A 19,183-nucleotide genomic window follows, 5' to 3' on the forward strand; every position below is an offset into this window, starting at 1 on the left:
TCCACTCTCTCTAAAAATCAATGGGGAAAATATCCTCCAGTAAGGATTAACAACAACAACAAAAAAGACTGTTCTGAGTATAATCCAGTGTGGTCATTTGTCCAGGTAGTAATTATTAGCTTCCCTGGGCTGAGATGACAGGATCAGAAGCAGAACTCCAGGCCCAGAAGCACCTTAACTAGTCTGGGATAAAACTGGTGAATAAGCTGAGGGGAAGGGAGAGGCAAGCCTTCTTCTGAGGGAAGAGACCACAGCACCTACCAGGGGCCCATTATCAACCTTCCCAGGCCCTGGTGAAAATGGCCTGCTCAGCCATACTGATTGACAGCTAGCTCACAGGATGGCCGGTAGAGTGAGTGAACAAGTGTGCACATGAGCACATGTGCCTGCATTGGGGATGCTGCCTCAGGGGTGCTGCCTCCTGCTTGTGCCCCAGGGAGCAAGAGGCCCCCGACTCTCCTAACCACTGCAGATGTTCGCCTCTCTCCCGGGCCTCAGACTACCCCTCTCTCCCTCCTGTGACAGGCTGCCCTACCGCTCTGGCCCTGTCCTGGTTAGTTTTCCTGCAGTTTCCTGTTTGCGGTTTGGCCCCAGGTTAAAGAAAATTTAATCTTGAGGGCAGGGGTTGCTCATCGTTTTCTCTTTAGATCTCCCTTGGCAGTTCTCCAGGCCCCTACACTAGGTGCTCAAGAAAGATCGTAGCTTGCCAGTGAGACACTGGGAGTGCGATAGCCATTAAATGAGTTGGTTACAGCCCGGCCTGTGTAGCTCAGTGATTGAACATCAACCTATGAACCAGGAGGTCATGGTTCGATTCCCAGTCAGGGTTTATGCCTGGGTTGCAAGCTCAGTCCCCAGTAGGGGGCATGCAGGAGGCAGCCAATCAATGATTCTCTCTCATGATTGATCTTTCTATCTTTCTCTCCCTCTCCCTTCCTCTCTGAAATCAATAAAAAGATATTTTATTTTATTTTTTAAATATATTTTATTGATTTTTCCACAGAGAGGAAGGGAGAGGGATAGAGTTAGAAACATCAATGAGAGAGAAACATCAATCAGCTGCCTCCTGCACACCCTCTACTGGGGATGTGCCCACAACCAAGGTACATGTCCTTGACTGGAATCGAACCTGGGACCCTTCAGTCCGCAGGCTGACGCTCTATCCACTGAGCCAAACTGGTCAGGGCGATTGAAAGATATTTTAAAAGAGTTGGTTATAGGCATCAGAAACCTAAAAAAAAGGGGGACCTACTCTATGATCACTCCTCTTCCTCTGAGTGCGGGAGCCACTGCACAAGGTAATTCAAGAAAACATAACCCCCTCAAAACCATTTCTGGCCTAGATATGTATTGCATAATATTGTGTTACCATTTCAGTTATGTTCATTCTAAGTTGCCATTCAAATAAGCTTGCATTCACAACAAGGAGGCCAGCCAGGTTCAAGCCCCAAACAAAGCCCTGCCCAGGCCACAGAAGAGCCAACGGGAGGGTTTCCTCCAGATGCTAGGGCAATTGTGTCCTGCAGCCGGATGCTCCTTACCTTATAGCCAAGACGTGCCGCCCGTTGCAGGAGGGTCTCGCCCGCGTTTTTGTTCACAATGAGCCTACGTGCCTCTGGGGGAATCTGCAGGGCTGCTGGGGGCTCTGAGGCCTCCTCTAGGCTGGCACTTCGGCACTTAGAGGGTGTGCACAGTTCCGTGGCTTTCACTGAGGTGGGAGTCTTGGGAGATCGTGTCTTCTGCTGGTTCCAACGTCCTTTGCCCTGGAAAGCAGCGATGTAGTCCTGGGTCAGCACAGGTTCCCATTCACTTCTACCCAGAGAGCAGATGCTAAGGGGGCTCAAATCCTCAACCACACAAACCAAGGAAGGACGAAGGGATTGGACATCAGAGATTGAGGGGACATCTCAGCTTCTCTCAAGCACTCTGCATGCCTTCTGTAACCTGTCCCAATCTCCATTCATAGAGGTTTGTATACATCATCCCTATGAGCCAGCGGTTCTCAACCTGTGGGTCACGACCCCTTTGGCGGTCGAACAACCCTTTCACAGGGGTCGCCTAAGACCATCCTGCATATCAGATATTTACAGTACAATTTGTAACAGTAGCAACATTACAGTTATGAAGTAGCAACGAAAATAATTTTATGGTTGGGTCACAACATGAGGAACTGTATTTAAAGAGCCAGAAGGTTTAGAACCACTGCTATAAGCAGAAGCAAACTCTGAGAGTAAAGATGAGCGGAGACAACTAACTTTGACTAAAGCCTTTGTGAAAGCCTTCACTCTTGTTGCAAAAACCTTCCCCCACATCTAACCAGGCTTTCCCCATCTTCTACCATACCTGTCCCCAGGTCACACTCATGCCCACCTGGAGTGGTGGAAGGCCTCAGGCTTGGGATTCAGGCAATTCTGGGTTTGAATTCTGCCTCTGTCATCTACTAGCTGCAAAGCCCCAACTCTCTGACCCCCACTCCCTCCCCTGCAGGGTCTTTGAAATCATGAACAAGAGGCTCCAGAACTATGCACAGGGTGGGTGCTCACAAAACATTAGAGTCCTTTCTTTATGAATGACTCCCGTGTCTCCTTTTTCCTCCCATTTGAACTGGAATGTCTAGAGTAAGTTCCCATGCCTGTCCCACCATGGTGTATTGCATCTATGGAGACAAGTAACTTGTCTCCTTAGTTCAGGGGTCTTCATATTGAGAAGAACTGTGCTCCAGGAGCTGCATTCAAGGAACCAGACCCAAGAAGCCTCATCTGAACCTGGACCTCAGTTAGACTATGAGATTCTAAATTTGAAGCTGATGCCATGTTTAGTTGAGACTTTGAAGGTCCTTGGGAAAGGCCCATGCCAGGTGAGTGTGTCTGGCACGTGGGAGGGACATGAATCATTGGGAGGCAGAGGGCAGACTGTACCCTCATCAGGCTCCAAGATGGCCCCTGATGATCCCCACTTCCTGATATTCATGCTCTTGCATAGCCTCCTCCCACACTGGATAGGGCTAACCTTATGTAGCTAACAGGAGATTGCTCAGATGATGATATGTGACCTCCAAGGCTTGGTCCTAAAAGACAATGTGGCTTCTCCTTGCTCTCTTTTGGATCACTCGTTCTGGGAGGAAGCCATGGGCAAGTCTGGCCTCCCCTGCTAAGTTTTAAGCTCCTTGAAAGCAGGGTTTATACTGGCATCTTCTCTTTTGTTCCTTATAGTGTTTAACTCAGGGCTGGGCACGTAGTTTCAACAAATATTTGTTGACTTGAGCCATCTTCCAAGCCCTGGGCAGCCAGAAAAGTTGCCTAGAAAGACATGAAGCCAGGAAAGGAGGGCCAGGGCATTTGTTTCCCCTGGTAAATCCCAAGACAACATGAGCCGCTATCCATCCTCTTCCCAAAGGGGCAGAGAGATACAATACTAGCAGGAAGGCACTAGTTCTACTAGTTCTGAGTGTAGAATGCTGCTCTGCTGCCAGCAGGACAATGGTGTTTAATGGCAGTACTGGAGGATGCTGGGTAAAGGGCCCAGGTTTTTGCTAAGCGAAGATAGGAGCCAAAGGGTAACTCTCCTTCTAGGGGCCAGAGTTCCCAGAGACAAGGAAGGCTGCCTTAGATGGGGAGGAACAAGAGTAAATGGGAGTCACCTCCCCCTCCCCCTTCCATCCTGGCTCGGATCCCCTGTGAGAAAAAGCCTATGGCCAATGCCCCAGCTTCAGTGTTGCAGGCGTGTCCCCCACAACCCCTACCTTGTTTCCCACTACAAAGCCCCATGCCATGGGGGCAACTGGAGTAGGTGGTGGTGACTGGGAGAGAAAGAAAGGTGCGAGGGAGAAAGTGAGGCCCTGTGAGGGACAAAACCTCTCTGGGAGGAACATTTCAGTGGACACACCGCCAAGCAGAATAACCAGACAGAAGTATCAGCATGTGCTCCAGTATGCGAGGCAGCTGGTCACCTTTGTGTGGGACAAGGCCATCTCAATGTTGGAAGAGCTGGGAGAAGGGAGAGTGACTCCCACCTTTGCCAAAACTGCTCAGGGTTGCAGTGTTGCCCTCCCTGGCCTTCCCCTCCCCCAGTGACTCCTGGATAGAGGAGCAGCCATCCATTCACAGGGTGGAGGCATATGCAAAGAGCAGGATGGGTGGGGCTAGGGGTGGGGCTCCAGTAGGCAGCCTGGCCTGCTTCATGAACCAATTGTCACTTAGGACCCCAAAGTAACCTTGCACAAGTCCCTTAACTTCCAAGAGCCTCAGTTTCCTAATTATAAAGAAGACAGCAGCGCCTACCTCCAAGAGTCACTGTGAGAATTGAGAGCCATCGTGTGAATGGAGCACTCAGCACAGACCTGACTTTCCTGCCCTTCCCCCCAGAACCCCCACCCCTCAGCCCTCTGGGGGTTGCAGGGAATGGTCATTGCTCCCTTGCTACTCTGTACCTCTGACCCCTCATTGCTTTTGTTTTGTTTTGTTTTGTTTTTGTTAATCCTCACCCAAGGATATTTTTCCATTCATTTTTAAAGAGAGTAGAAGGGATGAGGAGAGACAGAAACATCGATGTGAGAGAGACATGTGCAACTCAGGTAACTGCCCTTGACCTGAATCGAGCCTGGGACCCTTCAGTCCGCAGATTAACACTCTACCCACTGAGCCTAACCAGCTAGGGCTGTCCCCTCATTCTTGCCTAGGCTAACGCTCAAGGATGTACACCAACTCAGAAAGCACTTTAGGATGATGAAAGCCTTTAACAGACATACTTCCTCCTTTGTTCCCCTAAACACCCTTGTGAGATGGAAGGAGTATCATCTCTTCTTTTTTAAATATATTTTTATTGATTTCAGAGAGGAAGGGAGAGGGAGAGAGAGAAACATCAATGATGAGAGAGAATCATTGATCGGCTGCCTCCTGCACAGCCAATGGAGCCTGCAACCTGGGCATGTGCCCTTGACCGGAATCAAACTCAGGACTCTTCAGTCCGCAGGCCAATGCTCTATCCACTGAGCCAAACTGGCTAGGGCTCATCTCTATTTTTAAAGATAATAAATTACATTTGAGTACCTCATCTGAGCTGGAAACAGATTCCAGAATGGGGAAGAAGGGGGGGGCAAACAAGCACCTAGTCTCCCACCTTTTGCCAGTGCCCCGCAGGGACCCCTGCTTGGGAGCTGGAAAGAGCAAGAAGAAGCACAACCACCATAAAAAGCCCAATATGAGCGTATTTTTGTTGTTGGCAATGATGAACACATATTACGAGTACACATTTGAACCCAAACTTTCACTTCTCTCAAATGTATAGCTCACCCATGATGAGAACTGTGATTTTTTCAAATTGTATAATGTGGAACCTAACACCCATGTCGTTAACATCAGACCCAAAAGAGATGTCAATTTTAAACAGGGTTTCTAGAATGTTTGCCTGGCTACTGAATGGTGAGTGCCCACTTACCTGCTCCTTTTCGACTGGATAGTGAGTGTGGGGATGGGTGGCTATAAAGGGACCCAAGTGGAATTCCTTCGGCCCCACCCTTCAGCAACCTTTGTCTCTAGACATTAACTACCTTGCTCCCATTTGCTACCTTGATTAACTCAGAAATCTCCCTGATTGATTTCCCAGTGAGTTAAGCGCAGACAAAAGCTTCTTGATTGGATGTTAACAAGCTATTCAGGCTGCCATATTCTTTAACTCTTCCTTAACTCAAAAGCGATCCAAGGCTTGTGGAGGAAAAGCAATCATGAGCCAAACCCTATACTTTGCAAATGCTTATAGTCAGCTCTAACTTGAAATCCTCCCCTGAATGCTTCTAGAACTAGTTTAAAATACTTTAATAAATATGGGTTAATGTGATCCTCCCATTCACTCATTCACTCACTCACTGTCTCACTCAGAGAACTGTTGACAGAGTTGCCTCTGGAAAGCCTGCAACCCTAGCCCACTCCCCTCTCCCACAACTCCCCGTAGCTAGCAACACACCTTTGCCTCTTCTGAGACGTTCACCATGTGCTTGGTCTTGCACTTTCGTTTTCCTGATGGCTTTTCTGAATTTTCAAGGCAGGTTGGCTCCTCCAGGTTATTTGGGAGAAAACCATTTGGTGAATCCGAGATCCCTTGGGCTTTGTTGGGCAAGAGAAGGTTCCTGTTCCTGAGGTGGTGCTCCGAACTTTGGGACGAAGTCTTCTGCTTACGGGCCTTTAAATCTGAAGGCACGAAAGAGGAAAGAAGGAATGTCAGGGAAATAGAACACAGAAAATCAAGCCTTCCTCCAACATGAATCAGAGGAATTTGGAGATGAGAATCTCAGTACAAACTTGTGTAATTATCTACCTGTATTGGTGCTGACAATTCCATGAACTACTTCTCAAATGGACACTCTATTTCAATGTCAGTCCCTCCTCTATAAGCAGGTGACAACTCCCAGCACTGCCAGGAGGGGGAGACTCATCTCTCTGTCCCCAAAATGAGGGTCATTTTTAAAAGATTTCCCCAAAGCCCAAAGCAAGTCAGAACTTCCTTTTCAGCTTTCTCCCTATCCCCCTTGCCTCTTTCTCCATTCCAATAGGAAAACAAATTTAGAAGCTCTGCTGAAGTGAAGTATGAAGCATACTAGAGTGGGGAGTAAATGGTGGGAGACTTCCTTCATAGCCTCAACTCTACCCGCCTGATTGCCCTGTTGGTCACTCTCTGAGGACAGAAAGATCAAAGCCACAGAAACTCCCTAAAACCAGAAAGTGCCATTGGGACTCAACCGGTGGACAATCACAGAAACCTGCTGCCCCCTGAGGTGGAAATCAAGTTACTGGAATAGACTGGGTAACATCTCTAATTCTACCCACAGCTCACTGAACAAAGCACTTCCTAATTTCTTACAACTGGTTCCAACTCCAGAGCAGGGATCCCTGATTGGCACTGGGAATCCCATTACCAAGAGTCTCATCACCCAGGTCAGTCCTAAACCTCACATGTAGAAGGGATAGACGGGGTTTACCCTTATCTCTTAGCTATTATTAGTGTTACATGGCTTGGCCACGCCACTAGCTGTGTGACTGGCTGGAGACAAGTCATAACCTCCCCAAACCTCATTTCTATGCATGTAAAATGAGGAGAATATAATCCACATCATAGGACTAATATAAGAATCAAATGAGGTAACAAATGCAAAATCCCTTTATAAAGTGTTAGAAAGAGTAAGGCATCATTATTATATTATTTAAGTGTAAGCTCTTTACATAGGGCCATGCCCATGTGTTATCGCCCCCATAAGCCTGACCACCATGCCTACCTAGTACATGGCACAAGATCAGCATGCCTGTCAAATGTATAGCTGCAGCCTTGGTTTCTCCAATTTGTAAAATGAGGGGGTTGCCAAGATCCAAGAGTTCTCAACTCGCCTCCCTGGACCTGGCCACGTGCTCTCACATGTGGCATCACCAAGGGCAGACCAGATGTGGGAGCCATCATTACAGTATGAGGAATTGACTATAGGTTATGCAAAGCTTTTAGAAGGCCAGAAGTCACACTACCACTTTCTCCTAACTAGTCCCAATCCACTAGAGCAGTGGTTCTCAACCTTCTGGCCCTTTAAATACAGTTCCTCATGTTGTGACCCAACCATAAAATTATTTTCGTTGCTACTTCATAACTGTAATGTTGCTACTGTTATGAATTGTAATGTAAATATCTGATATGCAGGATGGTCTTAGGCGACCCCTGTGAAGGGGTCATTCGACCGCCAAAGGGGTCGTGACCCACAGGTTGAGAACCGCTGCACTAGGGGGTCCCCAAACTCGTCCAAGAACTGCTGTACTAGATGGGTTGTAATGGCACTTCCGATCAAAATATTCTAAACCAGGGATTTTAACGCAACAAGTTTGAGCTGAGGCAAAAAGAGGAAGGGACAGAACGTGCCTTGTGAGGACCTCAGAAAACATGGGGTAGCCATATTACAGCATTCAATGCCACAAAAAGGCAGCAGCCCCTACCCCGTTACCTGGACCAGGGCAGGCTCTGGAGTTTATACAGTTGTGGTGGAGCAAGGGCTTCCTGGTAACACAGAAAGGAACGGAGAGTGGAGGTAGTGGGTGTGGGAGTTGGAGTAGCTCTTCCTCTCCCTTCTGTTGGTGAAGAAGGAAATAACACAAGCCCAGAACCAAAGAAAAGGTCATGAAGCTCTAACGGGAGTAAGGTAACCTGTCTAGTTTGGACTCTGCCTGACTCTCTGATGTCCACCTGAAAGGTGGTTAGTAGTAATAGGAGGGATCAGAGTTTTTTGAGAAGAGATGTTTGCCAAGAAATTCCTTCATGAAGGTCACTACCAGATCTGGAGGAAGGTGACCAGGCCATATACCAAAGCCAACTTCCTCAACTGAAAATGCTTAGACACACACATGGAGGGAGAATGACCTAGTTTCCAACTGGAGCTGCCCCCAAGTCAAATAGGAGGCCTTGCTAAGCAGTGTTCTCCATGCTCCTGGAGCTGTTTAAGGAAAGGCTACCTGCCAAGAGTGCTGTGGAGATCTCTGTATTGAATGGAAAACTGGACCAGGCAACCTTGAAGGATCTTCTGGTTTCAAAAGCCCATAAATTCAATAAGAAGTTTCCAAGTTTCTAGGAAACTAGCCCTCATTAGAGAAGACTGGTGCTACCAAAGCTCCTCTTCCTCCGAACACAAGTGGCTGAGGCCAACAGCCTGACAACTCATTCCTGACCAATCCATTATGGCTCTGACAGAAAAAAAGGGAAAACTATCCCTGCTGCCTCACATAGTTGATGAAAATTAGCTCAATTACTCTCATTAGTGTAGGGATCGGTATCATATATGTCTCTATTTAAACAGAGCTGGAAATGAAGTTTAGCCTTCTTTGCATTATAACAAGCCCAATATCTACTACCAGCTGAGTGTGCGGTTATTCAGTTTTTGCTAATCAGGAAACGGCAGATATTTGCCAGCAGCTCAGGATGAATACATCACAGGAGACAATCAATTGTTGCTTCAAGGGCAGAGGTCAGAGAAAGAGAGTGAGTGCGAGATAGAGGTGTTATTTTTGAGCTCAGAGATGTGTGTTTTGCTCATCTAGAAATCCATTATAGGAATGCTCCGGAACATTACTTAGTGAAACATACTGATATTAGCTAGGTGACAGGCTGTTTCTTCGTGATTACATATTATAGCATCTGACATGGCCAAAGAAAACCTGCTTTTCTCCTTAGGTCCAACTCGGGTCCAACAAAATAATGCCACCTTGGTCACCTCAAAGCTTCACCCTGCCTCTTTTCTTGTTTTGTTTTATTAATCCTCACCCAAGAATATTTTTTTTATTTGTAGAGAGAGTGGAAGGGAGGGGGAGAGACAGAGAGAAACATCAATGTGAGCGAAATACATTTTTTAGTTGCTTCTTACATACACCTGGCCGAGGGCTGCGGATTGAACCTGCAACCAAGCTACGTGCCCTTGACCGGAATCAAACCCACGACCTTTCAGTCTATGGACCAATGTTCTAACCACTGAGCAACTGGCTATGGCTTCATGCTGCCTCTTAATAGCCTTTGTGGCTTTAAGGGAGAAAGCAAAGTTATGCCTACTTCTACTTTAAGTTATTCTGTTGAGTTGAGAAAACCATTGTACTTTATTTTAGTTTAGGAGCTGGAGACATCCCAGAAAAGCCAATTAATGCCTTCCTCCTTCCTGAACCCAAGATTCTAGGTGAGAGAACCCAGCCTCCCAAAAAACCCAACTCCCTCAAGCCAACCAGAGAATTCCCTGGTATTGAGTTGTACCATGCCAGGATGTCACTGTGGCCTTGACCATAGATTCAGACTTTTATAATAAATTGAAGAGTTTGGGCCTATGTATCCTCAGCTCACCTGTAGATTAGTCCAAACTCATTCAATTTCAACCCCAAGCCAAAACCTATGACTAGTGTTAAATGACCCCCTCTGGTCCGGCCAGTGTGGTTCAGTGGTTGACCATCGACCTATGCACCAGGAAATAATGGCTCAACTCAGGGCACATCCCCAGGTTGCAGGCTTGATCCCCAGTAGGGGGCATGCAAGAAACAGCCAATCAATGATTCTCTCTCATCACTGATGTTTCTATCTCTCTCTCCCTCTCCCTTCCCCCTAAAATCAATAAAAATATATATTTTTAAAAATGACCCCCTCACTCAGCCAGCATGGTTCAGTGGTTGAGCAACAATCTATGAACCAAGAGGTCACAGTTCAATTCCTGGTCAGGGCACATGCCCAGTTGCAGGTTTGATCCCCAGTGGGCGGCATGCAGGAGGCAGCTGATTAATGGTTCTCTCTCATCATTGTTTCTACCTCTCTCTCCCTTTCCCTTCCTCTCTGAAACCAATAAAATATATATATATATATATATATATATATATATATATATATATATATATATATATATATATATAAAAAACATGACCTCTCTGGCAGCTGAGGCTCATAGCACCAGGTTTCTATGGGTGCAGAGGCCTTTGGCAGGTATAGAAAAGGCAGAGGGCGCCCAGAAGCTAAAGTCATTGTGGCTTGGGTGACAGCAGCTCACTGGGGCAGCAGCCCCTGGCAGGCTTACCAGCTCTCCCTTTCCGCCGCTGTTCTTCTTCTTGCTCGGTCAGGTACTCCCCAGTCTGATATTTTCGGTTCTTCTGCCGTCTCCTTTTCTTCCTCTTCACCAGACCCTCCTCCTCATCTTCCTCCTCCTCCTCATTGGTGTCCCACATTTGCCGGGCAGCCTCTGTCCTCCAGGGCATTTCTCGGGCTCTCCACAGGTGCCTGCGGCCCTGGCTCAGCAGAGTCTTATCCTGGGCGTGGTGGCTGCGATACTGGGTGTCCCGTTGGGTCTTTCTCACCTTCCGACGCTTAGCTGGGATGGGGGTCACCTCCTCTTCCTCCTCTGTGGGGAAGACTTCCTGGCTTCCCATGTCACTGTCTGCCATTCCAGCAAAGGAGCTACAGATGCTTCCTGTAGACAGGACATACAGAAGGTGGTCAGGTATCTCTTCAAAGGACAAAGCATGGTGTTGAAGCAAGTGTCCTGCATTAGAAATCTGAACGTCTGGGTTCAAGTTCAGGCTCTGGCAGTTATTAGCTGTATGCTGTAGGAAGGTTCCTTCACTTCTGTTTCCTCATCTATGAAACGGGGATACTGTTCTCTGCCTTAAAGATCTTACAGGACTGTTTGGAGGCTCAAAGGAGATGATTTGCCCATAAGCGCTTTACAGAGTCTAATATATCACACAGCTATTGAGTATCCAAACCACACACCCTTCCTCATCCATGTTGCCACTTTATTTTATTCCACAAACTCTTACTTAGTGCTTACAAGGTGCCAAGCATTTTGTGAGGAGCAGGAGAGGGCCACAGGTCCTTGCCCCTTGGGAAATTAGGATTTAGAAGAGAGTGAGGGAGGGCAGACTGGCATGGGGTCCCCCGCCCCTGCTTACTATGTGACCACCAATCTCACTGATAGAGCCACCCTAAAGAAGCAGATCTGGGTCTTCACAAAAGAAGGGTCTCAGGAAAAGCGAAGCAAGAAGGAGTTCCTTTCCTGTGGCACTGGCCTGGGTTAGTCCCGCACAAATGCTCCTCAGCCAGTCCCTCTTCCCTTATGTTGACCCCACCTCCTATTGAGGGGCAAGAGTCCAGGGGTGGAGCTTTCTCCCCGGTACCTCCCCCTATTCCACTGCAGCTGTTCTACACCTCTGGCAAAGCATTTCCCCCTCCTCTCCTCACCACCCCGGGACGATGGTTTCTTCCCTACCCTCTTCTGCCATCTTGCCAAGAGGCCATTTTCCTCCCCATTCCTTCCTTCAATTCTGCTAACAACAAAAGTATAATCCTAAATTGGCCCAGTTTAGCACTACAGGGGATCTGACATCTCCCTCAGAAGCAGATCTGAGACACCACCCTTTTTCTCCCAAGGCCCGTCTATTAACTCAACCATCTCCAAAGCCAAGTGAGGTAAGCAGAAGAAAGAAATGGTTTGAGGGAAACAGAGCAGCCCTTGACCAAAGCTTCAAGTAGTCACACCACTTAAAGACAGCAAATATCCAGCAAACTTGCCATTATACAGATCAGCCAGGGAACAAAGTGTTCTGGTTAATCTAATATTCTGGATAATACAGAATCACCATAGAGATCACACAGGATCACCAATTTCTAAAGAATCAAATGCAGTATAATGTGTTTAACGCGAAAATGGGGCTGGTAGCAATGTAAGCCCTCTTCGATGATTCAGAGGACACTTCAGGATTTTGTGAGGCTTCCAGGCTGTCATTATGAGTCCCAATTACCACTGTGCTCTCCATGTGCTGAAGTGTCAGTTAATAGAATGTCAGATAACTGAGCTTACACTGGGCCCTGCTTCCCCAATCTATCCACTTTGCATAAAAATCTGGGTGAACCAGAGTTAGGGTTAGGGCTAAATGTCTGTATCCAAGCTTGGCCCCAATAATCATGAGATGCCAAAGCTTGCGGTAGAGCCAGTTTACCTAAGTGGCACAGGCCTTTCCGCTTTCTACCATTGGCTGCCAACAAGAGGTGTCAAATCCCTGTTATGAAAATCTAAGTAAATATTCCTCACAACTTGGGCAATCCCCCCACCCATCCCCACCCTAGGCTCTCTCGTCTCCACCAGGAGCTGGGCACCTTGGCACAGTGAATCAAATTCCCAAATCTCCAACTGGGCCAATGTCAAAATCACTCGGCTAGATTTCTCTCTCTCTTGGCAGTGCCAAGATGGACCACAGCCTCGCACTCACTCACCAGACTGACTGCGCGTCCGGGTGCTCAGAACCACAGGGATGAAGTCACGGAAACTGCTCTTTGCTTTCTTCTCCAAGGAACCTGAAGTGATGTGTGGTTTCGGGGCAGAAGGCAGAAATATCACAGTCAGAGTCTAAGGACTGGGAAGCCCCCCCTGAGTGGCTCAGGTGGGAAAATCAAGGGAGGGTGTATGTTTTCCCTGGTTTCAGTTATCAGCTCCCGTTAGGCTGCTATCACCTACGTATCTCTTTTCGAGAAGGAGCATTTCCTGGTGGTTTTGAAAACCTGGGAGTTGGGTCATTTCTGCTGACACCAAAAAAAGGCAGTGCATCGAATAGATTCACCAGCATGCCAGAAAGGAGAAGGCCAGGCTGCCTGTATGACTCTGCGGCTGCTGCACCTCCACAAAGTTCTCACAGAGCTGGAGCAAGTCCCAGAGAAGGGTAACCTCAATGAATCTTAGAGGACTGAGCAAGGCAGGAAGAAGGGAGCAGGAAGCGGCAGACAGAGAAAAACTGCTATATAAGAACAGACTAGAAAAGAGGCAGGTCGTGTCAGACGGGCAAGGCCATGAACACAGGCTACTGTGGGCAGAAATACTTGGGCTTCTCTCTCTGATGAGGGCGCCAAGGAGCTATTAGTGGCAGAGGATACGGGTTAAGTACACACCTCCCCACCCCAAACATCTTGTGCGTCCCTAAATAATAGAGGTTTAGAATTTCTCTAAACCCTTCTAGCTGGCTAACTGGTCATTTTTAGCTTTTTTATCATGGGAGTTTTCAAGTACACCCAAGGTAAAGAAAATAGTATAACAAACCCCATTCTGCTGTTTCGTCTCAATCCTCATTAAACTCGTTTCTTCTCTGAGCCTGGACCTATTGCAGGGTAATGGGTTGCCTACTCTGTTGCAGAACTGACTTTTGCCTGTCTGAAAACCACCTCTTTCGGCCTTCAGACTATGTCTTATTCTATTCTAGCAACCAGGGTGAGGCAAATAAGCCGCTTCTCCCTTCTCTCTTCCCTTTGATTTCAGAGGTGTCAATTATATCCTCCTTGCAGAGTGAGGAAGTCTCACTTTTTGGTCAGTCTCAGAGCCCCTCCTCCCGGCCTGCAGAGGGATCCCTCTGCAGCCCAGCCCAGCCCAGAGGGCCAGGACCCAGGGGCCTACCTTCCTCTTGGCCATCTGTTCGTTTTCCTGGAGACTGGGACTCCGGCTTGGTTGGCTTCCGGTGCTTGTGCTTTACCCTGACTCCATTGTGCTCTTTTCCTGAATCTGAAGCCCCCTTGGGGCTTTTCTTGGTGACTTCCTGGGAGTCACTAGGTGGCTTCCGGCACTGTGGAGAGGTAGAGAAGGTCAGGTCTGAGGTCAGTTTTCCTTCCTAAGAAAGCTCTCCTAATATTGAGCCCTGTGCCCTGATTCTGACACATGGACACCAGGTGGGGGCCAGGGAAAGGGACTGCTGGCTGCCTTCCACAGCAGGGTGCAGAGGTTTTTCTGAACTTTATCCTGTGCCCTAGGTAATCCTCATAGACATCTATACCCCATCATTTTAAACAGGTCTACAGAGTCTGCACTCACATGCTAAATAAACACTCAAAGTCATTTTAAACGGTGCAAAATCACTGTGAATGGTATTGACACCAACAACTGAAAATGATTCGCTATACGGGCCAACTCAAGAAAAATTATCTATTTTCACGTGCAAATTAATAACAGAGAACAGATTCAACTGAAACAAGTAGAAAAGCATGACACAGGAGCAATCCAAATCTCCCACACTTATGAAATGCATGGAAAAGGCCCAGGCATTATTAATAAAGCCACTTTATACTCTGCAGCACTTTCAACTTTTCAAAATACTCTCCTCTTTATTATTTTACTAGGGGCCCGGTGCACGAAATTCGTGCACTGGGTGTGTGTGTGGGGGGGGAGTGTCCCTCAGCCCAGCCTGCCCCCTCTCACATACTGGGAGCCCTCAGGCGTTGACCCCCATCACCCTCCAATCGCAGGATCGGCCCCTTGCCCAGGCCTGACGCCTCTGACAGAGGCGTCAGGCCTGGGCAGGGGACCCTCATTTCCCCCCCATCACTGGTTCTGCCCCCAGCCCAGGCCTGATGCCTCAGCCAGAGGCGTAGACCCCCATCACCCTCCGATCGCCTGATCAGCCCCTTGCCCAGGCCTGACGCCTCCGCCAGAGGTGTCAGGCTTGGACAGGGGACCCCCATCTCCCCCCAATCACTGGCTCTGGCCCCCGCCCAGGCCTGAGGCCTCTGGCCCAGGAATCATGCCTGGGCAGGGGACCCCCATCTCCCTCTGATCGCTTGCTCCACCCCCCGCCCAAGCCTGACGCCTCTGACCCAGGCTTCAGGCCTGGGCAAGGGGACCATCATATCCCCCCAATCCCCGGCTCCGCCCCCCGCCCAGGCCTGATGCCTCGGCCAGAGGAGTTGACCCTCATCACCCTCCGATCACCAATCACCGGATCGGCCCCTTGACCAGGCCTGAGGCCTCCGGCAGAGGTGTCAGGCCTGGGCAGGGGACCCCCAGCTCCCCGCAGTTGCAGGCTCTGCCCCTGCCCAGGCCTAACGCCTCTGGCCTAGGCGTCCGGCCCTGGCAGCGGGGACCTGCAGTGGCAGCGGGGGGCGCCGCAATCGCGCGGGCTCCGCCCCTGCCCCTGCAGGACGCCTCTGACTGAGGCGTCCGGCCCGGGCAGCGGGGACCCACAGCTGCAGCGGCCCCGCGATCGTGGGCTTCGCTTTAGGCCCAGGCAAGGGACCCCTAGCTCCTGGGACTGCCAGCTTCGACCGTGCCCAGCTCCCATCGCTGGCTCCACCCCTACTTCCTGCTATCACTGGCCAGGGCGGAAAAGGCACCTGATTCTCCGATCATGGCTGGGGGGCAGGGCAAAGGCGGCCCCAGAGCCGCCTTTGCCCTGCCCCCCAGCTCTTAGCTCCCCCCTGGGTTTCCGATCACTGTCAGTGGCAGGGGGCTTCTTCCTGCTTTCCCTTTTGCCTCCCTGCATTGTGCCTACATATGCAAATTAACCGCCATCTTGTTGGCAGTTAACTGCCAATCTTAGTTGGCAGTTAATTTGCATATAGCCCTGATTAGCCAATGAAAAGGGTAGCGCTGTACGCCAATTACCATTTTTCTCTTTTATTAGTGTAGATTTGATCTTCCCAACAACCTTGAGAAGGAAGCTACAATCATCCCCATTAAAAAGACAAGGAAACTGAGGTTCCAAGACAATAAGTTAAATGATTTGTCCTGTGCAACACATAACCCACAGCATATGCTCACTCAGGGGCTGCCACTTACCAGGCAAACCTGGCAAGTTAGCATATTTGCGCTTGCAGTGACAAAGTGGCAGCTGGGATCAGTGCTCCTGGCTCCCACACTGGGCCTTTTTGCATCAGCTCTCATTCTTCTATTTCCCTACCTGTGTCCTCAACTGTTTTTGCCCAACCCAACTCACACCTCCTGTTCAATGCATCAGACAGGCACCGTACGGACACTCTCAGCCTAATAGTCACATATTCTCACAAGCTCCGAGGTCTCTTCATTCCACCAAATAAGAAATAGGACAGGGTAGGGATTTTCAGTATCTAGTATCCAGGGAATGCAGAATAAGCAAAATGTCTTAACAATGAAAGCAAGCCCTAGGAAGAAAGTTGTTTCCCCCAAGCAGACCTATACGCCACCAGATTCTCAACCTTCCTAATGCCGCGACCCTTTAATACAGTTCCTCATGTTGTGGTGGCCCCCAACCATAAAATTATTTTCGTTGCTACTTCATAACTGTAATGTTGCTACTGTTATGAATCGTAATGTAAATATCTGATATGCAGGATGTATTTTCAGGGGTCTCGACCCACAGGTTGAGAACCGCTGAAGGTTATCCCTGTCTAGCTCAGTGATGGCAAACCTATGACACGCGTGTCAGAGGTGACACGCGAACTCATTTTTTTGGATGATTTTTCTTTGTTAAATGGCATTTAAATATATAAAATAAATATCAAAAATGTAAGTCTTTGTTTTACTATGGTTGCAAATATCAAAAAATTTCTATATGTGACACAGCATCAGAGTTAAGTTAGGGTTTTTCAAAATGCTGACATGTCGAGCTCAAAAGGTTCGCCATCACTGGTCTAGCTCCAGCTAAGGGGATGGCAGTTATCTTATTGATGGAACATTTTCCATGGGAATGGGGATCTCAATTCTCCAAGGACAGGGAAGTTGCCATTCCCCATCAAATTCCGGGGACTCCTACTAACCCATGGACACCACCTGCTTCTTATTCGGCTGAATATTTAAGTTCAGTTCCTCCCTTTGCTAGCTGCCAGTTCCTACAATCTAACGTGTTAAGAGAAAAAAATAATAATTGAGGAGGAAAGGAGATAGGAACTGCTGCTTAAAATTTGAGCTTCGGATATGGCCAGAGAAAAACTATTTTAAGTCAGAGGGGAAAAAAGTTCCTTGCATGTAAATCTGAACATGTCCTACTTATTTCTGAATATCGTTTTTCAGTTGGCTCTTTCAAGTATAGATCATTAACTTTTACTTACTAAAACAGACAAAAACAAGTATAACATCTAGAAGGTTTGTATCTTCTGCAGGGGCAGCACTAAGAGTGAAAATATATTGCGTACTCCAACTTAGGCAAAAAGTTGAGAGGGTGGGGCCACTGTGTAAGATGAATGTTCCAGTGAGCAGGGTTTTGAAAGGTTTTCCCCAAGAAGTTTTACAAGGGATGAGAATACAGTTAAATACACTCAGAGCCAGATGAAGCAGAACTCATTCTTCTCTGATGATTCAAAAGGCTCTTCAGGATTCTGCAAGGCCCTGGGCAGGTGGAGTTGGAGACAGGTGACTCTTCTGATTCTTGGCCGTGCCCTGAAAGGGGCTGTTTTAAATTAACTCCTGATCATAGTTTGCTTATCAACGTGTTTTTTTTCCCCCTCAGGAAAATGGAATATAAGAAAAGAAAGTTCTAAGTTATTTGCTCTCCTGAAAAAATGGGCATTTATTAAATCATTACAGGCCATGGCTAAGCACTGCCTCAAGGTCCCTAATCCTGTAACTTTACTCTCTGGCCTCTGCATCTGTCAGTGAGCCCAGTGAACTATCCATCCAAGATAGGAATAGGCAGTGCCTAGCCTGTCATTGAGTCATCTGCAAGATATAAGCTCCATGAGAGCAGACAGCACATCTATTTTGTTAGCAATACTAACAATAATAACAGCGGCCACTACCATTTACTAAGCACTTACTATGTGCCAGGCATTGTTCTCAGCATTTAAGTATATCACCTCATTTAATCTATTTTTTTTACCAGCTTTGTTGACATATAATTTGTTGAGATACACCATACAATTCAATTGTTTTTAACAGTCACAGAGTTGTGTTACCATCATTACTATCTAGTTCCAGAACTTTTTTTATCACCCCAAATGGAAACCCGATACTCATGAAGCCATAACTCCCCAAATCCCCATCCCCACCAACCTGAGGCAACCACTGATCTACTTTTTGTCTCTACTGACCTGCCTCTTCTGGACATTTCACATCATCATTCCTTTCATCTTTACACAGCCCTATGAGTAGGCACTATTATTTTTTTTAGAGTAAGCACTATCATGGTCTCATTGTATAGATGAGAAAACTGAGAGCCAGAGAGATTAAGTAACTTGACTGACATCACTCAGATAAGTAGGGCCAAGATTCAAACTCAGGCACTGTGCCTGGCTCCAGACAGCACACTCACCAAAATGCTATACCTCCCTCCTGACAATGTATTCCCACTGCTTGGGAGAAACTGGCATGTAGGTGCTGCTCAACAAACACTTGCTAAGTGGTCAGTGAAACAGCTGTGAATGAGGGTGAACGATGCTATGGTATAGCTGAGAGGAATGTGAACTTTGGAGCCAATGAGGACTGAGTTTGAATTCCAGCTCTGCTATTTAGTAGCTGTGTAACTTCGGATAACATACCCGCTCAGTTTGTTTCCTTGATTTTCTTATCTGTAAAATGAGTGTAGTGTTTACCTCCTTGGGTTACTTTAAAGATTAAGTTAGATAACATATATAGGAAGCTTGTAGTATATAGGAGTTCAACAAATGGTAATAATTATATTATTATTATTATTATTATTATTATTATTATTACCCTCAAGGGCAGATCACAATTACCTGAGCAAATGCTCTACTACTTATGCTCTACTATGTCATGTCCTATGTTCCTACTTGGAATATCTCTGCCATACAGAGGTGGTTGTAAGGTCACTGAGTAAAACTCAACCAAATTCTATCCCCAGGGTTCTTAACCTGCAGTCCATAGGTGGGCTTTGGGAAGGGTCCATGGACCCCTTGAAATTATTGTCAAAATTCTGAAGTCATGTTTCTGGGGACAGGCTTTATAGCTCTC

The 19,183-nt window shown here is 47.6% G+C and overlaps 1 protein-coding gene across 9 annotated transcripts in view; it reads right to left on the reverse strand.

Annotated features, from left to right (window-relative positions):
* BCORL1 (BCL6 corepressor like 1) overlaps positions 1-19,183 on the reverse strand; it is a 67,866-nt gene that overhangs the window by 17,825 nt on the left and 30,858 nt on the right. For 8 of the 9 annotated variants that reach the window (XM_059679462.1, XM_059679454.1, XM_059679456.1 and 5 more), the window contains 5 exons: positions 13,928-14,093; positions 12,760-12,840; positions 10,568-10,957; positions 5,962-6,185; positions 1,542-1,763 (listed from right to left, as the gene is read on the reverse strand). In XM_059679462.1, coding sequence (XP_059535445.1) covers positions 1,542-1,763; positions 5,962-6,185; positions 10,568-10,957; positions 12,760-12,840; positions 13,928-14,093 — 1,083 coding nt within the window. The remainder of the gene's footprint in view (positions 1-1,541; positions 1,764-5,961; positions 6,186-10,567; positions 10,958-12,759; positions 12,841-13,927; positions 14,094-19,183) is intronic. The other variant, XM_059679461.1, reaches the window with a different exon arrangement.

This window comes from Myotis daubentonii, chromosome X (assembly GCF_963259705.1).
Source record: "Myotis daubentonii chromosome X, mMyoDau2.1, whole genome shotgun sequence".
Taxonomy (NCBI): Eukaryota; Metazoa; Chordata; class Mammalia; order Chiroptera; family Vespertilionidae; genus Myotis; species Myotis daubentonii.